General features: G+C 38.3%; 2 protein-coding genes across 3 annotated transcripts; one reads left to right on the top strand and one right to left on the bottom strand.

Annotated features, from left to right (window-relative positions):
* Positions 1 to 151: 151 nt before the first annotated feature.
* junba (JunB proto-oncogene, AP-1 transcription factor subunit a) lies at positions 152 to 1820 on the top strand. 2 transcript variants are annotated; one of them, XM_056732068.1, is made up of 2 exons: positions 152 to 283; positions 419 to 1820. In XM_056732068.1, the coding sequence occupies exon 2, from the start codon at positions 447 to 449 to the stop codon at positions 1428 to 1430; it is 984 nt and encodes a 327-aa protein (XP_056588046.1). In that variant the 5' UTR covers positions 152 to 283; positions 419 to 446; the 3' UTR covers positions 1431 to 1820. The 2 variants fall into 2 exon arrangements, with proteins under 2 accessions (XP_056588046.1, XP_056588052.1); XM_056732074.1 differs by having other exon boundaries at positions 163 to 283; positions 514 to 1820.
* Positions 1821 to 3492: 1672 nt separating this feature from the next.
* Positions 3493 to 8181, bottom strand: prdx2 (peroxiredoxin 2). Its single transcript, XM_056733983.1, has 6 exons — positions 8082 to 8181; positions 6227 to 6337; positions 5877 to 6030; positions 4615 to 4737; positions 4125 to 4255; positions 3493 to 3904 (listed from the first exon to the last, which is right to left on the bottom strand). The coding sequence occupies exons 2-6, from the start codon at positions 6327 to 6329 to the stop codon at positions 3822 to 3824; spliced, it is 594 nt and encodes a 197-aa protein (XP_056589961.1). The 5' UTR covers positions 6330 to 6337; positions 8082 to 8181; the 3' UTR covers positions 3493 to 3821.
* Positions 8182 to 9786: the final 1605 nt, after the last annotated feature.

The following is a 9786-nucleotide window of genomic DNA, read 5'->3' as shown; positions in this document are numbered from 1 at the left end:
TTGTTTTCAATCTCAGCGGTTCCTGGCAACAACGTCATCGCCCATGTGACAGCGGAACGAATCTAATCCAATCATTGAGCGCAGTTGTCGTAGTCACGCCCACTGAAATTTTTGTATAAATAACTTGGAGGCGTACGGCTCACGATATTAGCCAGTGCTGGCAGAGCGCAGAAGACGTCGTGCACGACAATAGGAGGTTCGTTGTAAATAGTTGTCCGGGAAATAACGAACAGAGAAAAACGTTTCGGGCATCAGCTGTCAAGGGAAAACACCTGCCGCATTGGTACAGTAAAGTTGTTCAAACTTTTTTGGAAGTTTTTTTCTCTTTGACATCTTTTTGCTTCATGTAATATTACGGAACATTCGGACATTAAAGTGTTCAGTCAACTCAAACATCGAACATTGTTTTTATCCACAGCCTTTGGTAGGCTAGTCTGTACTTTCATATGTCCACAAAAATGGAGCAACCGTTTTATCATGACGACTCGTTTCTCTCTGCTTATGGTCACCCAGACGCTGCCCTGCATGACTACAAGCTTCTAAAGCAGAACATGAGCCTGGGCTTCCCCGAACCTTACCGGAACCTCAAGTCCATCCGCTCTGACAGCAACTTCTACACTGCAAACGGAGACGTGGGATCGCTGAAACTCGCCTCTCCGGAACTGGAAAGACTCATTATACAGAACGCTAACGGTGTCATCACATCACCCACTCCGGGGCAGTATCTATACACCCGGGGCATCACAGAGGAACAGGAGGGATTCGCCGACGGATTTGTGAAAGCGCTGGACGAGCTCCATAAAATAAACCAAATGCCCCCGCCGAACGTCTCCATCGGAGTCGGTGGCCTGTCGTCCTGCTCGGCGGCATCCTCGGTGTTCGGCGCTTCCCTGCAGCCGGATACTCCCGTGTACACAACCCTGAGCAGCTGCAATCCTAACACTAACCTCACACCCGTCACCAACTACCCGACAGCCACCATCAGCTATCTGCCTCATCATCATCAACAGTACCATCATCATCACCAAGCCACAACGCATCATCACCCTTACCAGCACTCGCTGCCAGGCGCCGCGGTGCACCCGCAGCGACTCGTTGCGCTTAAAGAAGAGCCACAGACCGTTCCTGACCTCCAGAGCAGCGACGGGTCTCCTCCAATGTCTCCCATCGATATGGAGGACCAGGAACGAATCAAATCCGAGCGCAAGAGGCTCAGGAACCGGCTGGCGGCCACAAAGTGCCGGAAACGGAAGCTGGAGCGCATCTCCCGGTTGGAGGACAAAGTTAAAGTGCTCAAGACAGATAACGCCGGACTGTCCAACACCGCGTCGCTGCTGAGGGAGCAAGTGGCCCAGCTTAAGCAGAAGGTCATGACCCATGTGAGCAGTGGATGCCAGCTGATGTTGACGCCAAAGATCAAATCTTTTTAAAAACGAACTGCAATAACTCGGACTCTGAAAAAAAGGGAAAACACTGGAAGAGACGATGATGTTTGTGGTGTTTTGTTGCAAATAATATTACAGCACTGAGTACGAGCGTTGTATATGTCTAATGTGTTTTCTTGTGGAAAACTTATAGTCTTATAGTCCATTGTTTTCAAAAAGCATTCGGGGTTTCAGTCTTTGTTGATAAGGTACTCATTGCACATGAAAGCAAACGTATAGAACAACTTGAAAGTGAACATTACGTAAATTTGTAATTTTGTTTTAACCGTTCAGTAAGTTATTGGTATTGTGTGTCAGGTTGATACAGACTGTTCAATGTACTTTTGTTTATATTTTTATATTTAAGTAAAGTAAAAAACATTTCGAACAACTCTACCATCTGTGTTGATTATTGTAAGAAAAATAGAAAAGGAAAAATGTTTTTAGAAGCTTATACAACTGTTTAAAGGGAGCCGCTTTACGTTGAAGACGTGCCCACGTTGGCTCCTTTTCCTGCTGACGTAAAGACCATATATGGGCCGTTTTCTTTGCATGTACGTCACTAAGGGGAGACTTGCGGGAATCCCCACCCACGCTACCGGTCAGGAAGTTCGCGCTTTTAAGTCTGACGTTCGAATGAATGAAGCGCGTGTGAATAAGTGAAAATTTAGCAACCCGGGATTTTCCCCGCACACAGAAACCTGTTGAGTTCCCAAAACAGTTTCAGCGAAAAGAAAACTAGAGATAAAAATATGTACACGGGCAGTTTCCAGGTACTTTGCAAAAAAAAATGTAGCAGTCGCCAGAACAAAAATAGAAAAGCACATCGCAGAACTACCGAAAAGGCGTCTGGGAAAATTAACTTTTCCGGTGATGATCAGATAAACAAACTGCCAATTTTGTAATGTTTGTTTTGTTAGTCACCGTCTACAATTATCTTTATAAGACATGTAAATTCTTTGTAATTATAACCTCTCAGATGTTTTATTATATAAATGTTGTTGCACATTAATCAGACTACTCTAAATATCAATCATTTAACAATTATGAATTGCACATATGTATTTTGGAAAAAACTTTTAATAAAAAAAACGTAATGAAGACCCTGACTGATAATTATAACAGTTAATCTTGTTTATGCTAAAAAATTTGATAAAATAGAATGTTCAACCTTCAGAAATGTTATTTCACCATACTATAAACAAACAAACATGGGTTGAGATGATTAGACTAACAATTCAACAAGCCCCATTTAAAACAAGAAATATACTATATAAGTTTTTGTAAGGCAGTGGTTCGCAAACTTTTTCGTTGAAAAGCCCCTTTGAGTAGGGTGCATTGTTTTGCGCCCCCCTCCCCAAAATAATGACTTGTAATCTCAAACAAACTAAAAACATTTTCAGTTATACAATGCAGGAACATCAATTCTTTTGGTTGATGGTTTTATTTTTCAGATGTTTGATGCATAAAATGTCTATTAAATTTCTATTTTTTGTAAAATGTCTATTGCCAATGGATCTATATTGTGGCCCCTATTTTGAGAAACACTGATATAAGGTATATAATTACAGATTACCAAATACACTTTGGGCTGCTTTAGAATTTATAACCAGTGGTAGTTTTCTGGTAGATCTGGATTAAATATTGCTGTTTTTCTGTGTCACAAACCATCAAATGATCGAAGCAAGTAGACCTTTTCATCACTGATTCACACTTTAATGTCAACTCTTCGAAAAGACCTTTTGCTTAATGTCATGTTAACTACAGCTGCTATTAATACCCTACTGCTATAAATAGCTTACTGCTATAAGTCTTGCAGCTAATAATTGGGTAACAAGTGACATTGACTACAATGTTTAACGTTACCAAAATTAGTGAAATAATGCCACCTGCTGGTCGGATCGTCCAGACTTTTAAATAAATATTTATACAATATTTGTTTGCAATGTGAATGCATATGTTCAACATTCGTGGCTTAAGATCTGTTGCTATGGATAGAACTTGTTAAACTCAAAACATTTATTAAAACTGATTAAAGAGTTTGGTTAGGAAAAATATGACACTTGCATTGTTAAGCAACAACGTCCTGTTTATTTGACAACTGTACCAAGGAATCACCAGAATGTTTAACAACTTGATAAGAATAAAACTGACTTCAGAGTTCACTAGGTACCAAATACTTAAACTCAACAGAAATATCAGTGCATGGCGGTGGCCTGATGGGAACACCTTATTCTAACAGAGTGGAAAAGAAATATTACGAGGTCAGAAATCTGTCTAACAAGTGCATTTAAATGGGAAAAGTTTGTTACACTAGCCAAGACAACTTTTTAAGAAATCTAAGGCTTAAGGTAAGTGCTCTAGCGCTCTGATAAACAGGAAAAAATAGCAGGACTGTTACTGCTTGGAGAAGAACTGCTTGCTCTTCTCCACATCAGGAATTATAGTGTCACTTCCTGGTTTCCATCCAGCAGGACAAACTACAAAGAAAAGCAATATGTTATTAAATAAACTACTGATGCATGATGTCAATTAAAACCCAAATAATTTCAGCCTGGCTATTAGCTTGCAAATTGAAAATCAAAATTATCCATTTTGCATAATGTATTTTAACATCCTCAAACAAACGCTGATGAAACACTCCACTCCTGGTGAACCGACCCCACATACCCTATTGAAAAGGCCTGCATTCTAACTCACCTTCTCCATATTTGTCAGTGTGTTGGAAGGCCTGAACCAGTCTAAGAGTTTCATCCACGGAGCGACCCACCGGCAGGTCATTAATAGTGATTTGCCTCAATATGCCTTTGTCATCAATCACAAACAGACCTCTGACAGAAAGAAAGAGACATTGGGAGAAAATAAGTTTTGCATTATTGTTGTATCTGTAGTAAAATTATTTTGATAACCATTTCATTTGTAGTTTAAAAGGAACGTTAATTTTCCATAGAATACAACAAAACTTAACATAATTTGGCCTGTTTAAAGTAATTATCGCCTTAGTTAAATTCTTTTTTTAGATTATTTACTACCAAAATCCAAGTTTAAATCTTTTAATATTGAATGTGACATAAGTGTTGTTATTGTACTATGCATACTCTGAAGTAAACATGAATTGTATCAAGCACATTACTAATGCTGGACTGCAAGCAAAAGGGCAATGAAAGTAAACCAGCACAAATGTACAAACCTGTAGGCAATACCCTCTTCCTCTTTCAAAACCCCATAGTCACGTGAGATGGAGTGAAGCAGGTCAGCAACCAATGGGATGTTCATTGAGCCTAGTCCACCTTGCTTCCTGGGTGTGTTGATCCTATTAAAAGCAAGGAGGTGATGTCACAACAAGAACAAAAGTTTGTCTCCGCCACCCGATCACAGTAAACCACTGAATTCCTTAATTTTCTTGTATATAAACACACAATGTTTACAGATAGGGCTAAGCAGTATAACAACATATTCTGTACACATGATGAATTAAAAAGCAGGATGTGCCTTGAACAAGGCAATAAAGTTGTTATTAAAGGGTGTTTGTTAGTTTTAAATTATTTACAGATACATTTACATTTTAATGAGTCAAATTATGTGCGTGTGGCAGTCACTGTGTACTTTTTCCCTAATTCTTTTAAATCTAATACAAGCAAATGTAAAGAACAATGCAGTCTCAATAATGGCCCATTACAACTAAAGAGAGTGTGGAAGTTTCTAGAACTAATAAACTGCTACACCCTTCTTTTATCTATTCCTCTCTAACACACTATGGTAACTTATCAATAACAGACAGGTTAAAGGACAACAGTAGATAACCACTATCTGGGTAAAGCCCACTAGGAAACGGTTCAAGAGTCCGAGTTATTTTTTGAAGAAATCCAATTAGTATGTCCACCGATGCTATTGATCTATAATGCATCACTTATTACAATTTATGGTTCAATTAGAACACATTTTATGTTTATAGGGAAGAGTTCACATCACTGTAGAATTCGAAGTGTATACAGACAGGTGTGAACACATTATTGTGACTGGATCACCCAAGATGATGCATGCTAACATCTTTGGTATAAAGAGACAATACACAAAGTTTGGATAAGGCAACATACAGCTGCGGAGCAAAATATTGCGAATTAACATATCTCCTAACTGATCATTCTGACCCCAGCATCATTATGACCCCAGCATCATTCTGACCCCAGCATCATTCTGACCAAATAGTGCAGCCCATCAGATTTTGCAACTCTCTCAATCCAGTAAATATGACATTTTCTACACAGCCTTTTTGTTGCTACATGAATTCATATAACTATAATAATAATGGAAAGATAATAAACTGCAACACTCTTACATCCTCTAGGAATCTTCATATTCATTATAGCAATGTTAACAAAATCTTTTTATAAATCACACATGTTCCTTAGATGTGGACGACAGGGAAAAGTGGTCATTAAGAATCCTCACCATGCCAGATGGCTAAAATGAGAATCGGTGGAGGCAGCGATGAGCTCACAGCCGATTTTACGGAACTCCGCAGCCCGCTCGCTAAATGCGATGATCTCAGTAGGACACACAAAGGTGAAGTCGAGTGGGTAGAAGAACAACACAACATACTTCCCTTGAGGAGGAACAAGAGTAGGTAAGGAGACAAATGACGTTAACCAATGAAAAACAGGTTATACCTGATTGCAAAAAACTGAATCAACATTCGTACCATAATCCAGAGCACAAAATTAAACCAAGATTTAAAGCAAAATTACCACACTATTCTTTTATACCACAAACAAAACAAATGTGTGTTTTTTGGTGATTACCTCTGTAGTCAGAGAGCTGGATGTCTTTAAACTGACCATCGACCACAGCTGTGGCCTTGAACTGAGGGGCAGGCTGTCCGATCTTGGCGTTTCCAGCAGACATGTTGAGTACTGGTTGATACAAATAACAAAGGAGAACATGTCAAATTTCTAAAGCACATTATGATTATGTAGACAATTGGTTGGTTCTAATTTTATAGCAAATGGGGAGGCCCTTTCATGTTCCACAATGACAATGTCCATATGCACAAAAAAATTATTTAAAGATAAAAAATAATTGATGTAGTTTAGTGTGGAAGAACTTGACAGGTCTTCATAAATATACATTTACATCCTTTGACCCTTACAATGCAACAGGCCATTATTTAGCTACTGCTAGAATACCAAGTAAATGCCCTATTTTCATGTGCAATGAGCAAAAGCCACAAAACAATCTTTGTTGAACCATTTTTTTTTACACCGAAATGATCCTAGACAAACTTCAACCACTCGTTTTTGTAATGTCACAATACAGCAGAGCTTTAGGTGCAACAGAGCTTTTATTTTTTATATCTTTTCAATTTATCTGAAAAGAAAAACTCAGCCCAAAAAGAAAATACTTTACTGACAATTATGCCATCCAAGATCAAGAAGTGAGATTTAAATTATTGCTCTGTCAACCATTTTTGAAATTTGAGCTCAAATATGCTTGCTTTGGGTTTAGTATTGTTATAAAAGCACAAAAAAATACAGTAAACATATTCTCATAGAATAACATGACACCATTAAAAAACAAATGTGTTTGTGTTCAAGTGAATAAATGAGAATTCACAATAATCTGGGATGGAATAAAGGCGTGTTTAGTTTATGAGAGATTTTGGTTTATTTCTGGGTGAACTAGTCCTGGGTGAAGAATCAATTACAATGTAGTTTGTCATGGTAAGATGCCATAAATTCTGCTGACCTTAAGGACACAGTGAAAAGCAAACCATCATGAAATTATATTAACCTAATTGAATTAAAAAAAAAATGTGTTAGGAACACATATAAATGAAAAACAGATTACTTTTAAATTTTTAGCAGCAAAGTATGTACAAACTCATATCAGCCATATCACACTGCAGGTCACATGATAATCCGTGCTTCTGAACAATGGGTTCTAAGAAGTCATCCAGTCTAAACATGGGCAATCGGGCATTCATCCAAGTCACGTCCCACTTAAACTACACAAGCCCGTAACAACTTTAAATGTACGATTTTCTACAACTTTTTAACAGTGCACGGTGCTTAGACGTATACATTGCTGTGCATTTGTCGCGTTGTATTTAATGTACAGTATATTTGCAACAAATGTATGAATGGGTCAATGAACCTCAAAAGACTTTGCCCTAAAAACAAAAAAGGGCGGAAACATAAGGCCGACGCAAAGTATATGTGCTACGAATACAGGTTCGATTGTAATATATCAGTGGAGAGATGAAACGCACGTGATACAAGCTTAACCGAATAGTTATAAAAGTGCCAAGCAGAAGTTGTAGCTAGCTGCTAGCCACGCAAGCTAAGGCAGGCAAGTGCAGCAGCGTGGGCTGATTTACAAGGAGTATTATGCAAGCTTTTGCACGAGACAAAACTAAAATTAATATAACCTAAAAGCTGCATTAGCGCCACTCAAACTAAATAAGATTAACGTTAAATGCACGACACCGTTAACGTTGCAAGAGGGCAGTAGCGCAATTCGACAGAAAACCAGTGTTTTCAAGTGCACGGCACGCGCTTTGTTAATTTGAACAAAAACTGTCGAGTTACGAAAAGCGATTAATATATTATTTACACAAACGTACAGACATAAAACAATTAAGACAACACTGAAACGTACCTGTTTTGGACGTTGCAGAAGCGAAACTCCACTCTGCCTCGATGCACGCGCACAGGAAGTGTAACCTGGTGACGTTCTGCAGAACTCACTGGATGCAGATCTGCAGAGCAGAGGGAGGGTATCTATACTCTTGGGTATGGAGTTCCATATGTGCCAAAAATGCTTTGTGCCTTGTGCTATACATTTTGCTTTTTGTCTACAGCCATTGCCTACTTGTTCAGCTAGATATATGTTGACTTGTATGTTGTCTGTTGGCGTCGTGTTACTTTGTCATCCTGCTGTCCTTTTCTGTGTCTTTTTCATTGTCATCCTTATTGTCCTTTTTATGGCGTCAGATTTATATCAAATGGACTTGAATTTAAAAAACCTACCGAATTTATTCACTTGAATTTAAATTCGGGCTGTAAAATTCAGGTCTCGATATTCATGGTAGGGATGGCTTGCGCTAAACCTGCATTTCGCATAAATTGGAGATAGGATATCATAGTTAGGTAGATAGATACATCTCTCACAACATTTAAAAAACTACTTTAAACCCATCTCTTCTGTGAATACTTGACAAACAGATGAGAAAAAAAAGAAAAAAAAAACACTAGCCCTTTCTCTCAACAGGTAGGGGTCTAGCTTTTGTTGAAACCAGTAACTTTGTATTGGCACCTAATGTATTATGGCTCCTGTATGAACTATCGCTTATTGCTCCTAAACTCTTTGTAAGTCGCTTTGGATAAATGACTAAATGTAATGTAAATGTAGATATATTTATATATTAAATAATAATGTAGGCTCTACGTAAGAGATGACGTACATGTGTGGGTTGGGAGCATTTCCGAACCTAAATGCATAATGTGCTTAAGAGTGTGTTAAAATACATATTTTAAATGTTTATTATAATGACGATACTTAGTAAGTTTTACCAGGGATTCAATCCGGGGCTACAACCTGCAAAACGAAGACACTTACGATTTATGCGGTAGATAGAATAATACAACATTTTTGTATTCTGTTTATAATTTCGGGGCCATTCTTGAATATGACCACTAGGTGTCATCGTTGAGAGGGGTGTCGGAAAGTTTTGAAGCTTCGACACAGTATGTCACATCTGCTTCATCTGTTTCAGTGTTTTATGAAGCCTCGTTCTGCCCACCACTAATTCAGGGCACTAAATTCAACTAGAGAATTGAATTCGGCTATAACCGGGTGTAACATCCTGGAATGCAAGGAAGAGCAAGATCATCGACTATAGAGTATAGAACCCAGGGCCCATTTTTTCAAAAGTAATCCAGTGGGATTTCGGATGGCACATTCGATCTAATCTTGAAAATGGGTTTTTCCAAAATAAAAGTGGGATTCCGAACTAAGATCAGATCATGTAATCCGATTTTACATGTGATCAAGATCAAACCTGCCCTCTGAGTTTTTCAAAACTTTAAACTCGGTTTGGTAACTATTTGATAAAAAAACAGGATTATCCTGATCCCATCAGAAGGATGGATTCAGCTTTGATTTATCGAACCAAATAACATCATAGAGGTTATTTTTATGTGAATGATCACAAAATCAATGTTTACTGATGATATATACATCATATAACGTTCCTCAGCTACAAACCAGGATGGTGACAGCTATGAGTTGCTTTTGAAAGGGGAAACCGAAAGAGCAAAAGTACAAATTGAACTGGGTAAAGAACAAATCATGCTTGCCAAAC

The sequence above is a fragment of the Triplophysa dalaica genome, chromosome 2 (genome assembly GCF_015846415.1).
Source record: "Triplophysa dalaica isolate WHDGS20190420 chromosome 2, ASM1584641v1, whole genome shotgun sequence".
NCBI lineage: Eukaryota > Metazoa > Chordata > Actinopteri > Cypriniformes > Nemacheilidae > Triplophysa > Triplophysa dalaica.
The sequence above is the reverse complement of the archived record's forward strand: the minus strand, read 5'-3'. Positions and strand labels throughout refer to the sequence as shown.

Excerpts from the sequence above, each read along its gene's own strand:
- junba (XM_056732068.1), top strand. The coding sequence starts at position 447 with ATGTCCACAAAAATGGAGCAACCGTTTTATCATGACGACTCGTTTCTC.
- prdx2 (XM_056733983.1), bottom strand. The coding sequence starts at position 6,329 with ATGTCTGCTGGAAACGCCAAGATCGGACAGCCTGCCCCTCAGTTCAAG. Across the intron at positions 4,738-5,876 it reads CATTTTAGCCATCTGGCATG|GATCAACACACCCAGGAAGC; the intron begins GTGAGGATTCTT and ends TGCTTTTAATAG. Across the intron at positions 4,256-4,614 it reads GAAGAGGGTATTGCCTACAG|AGGTCTGTTTGTGATTGATG; the intron begins GTTTGTACATTT and ends TCTTTCTGTCAG.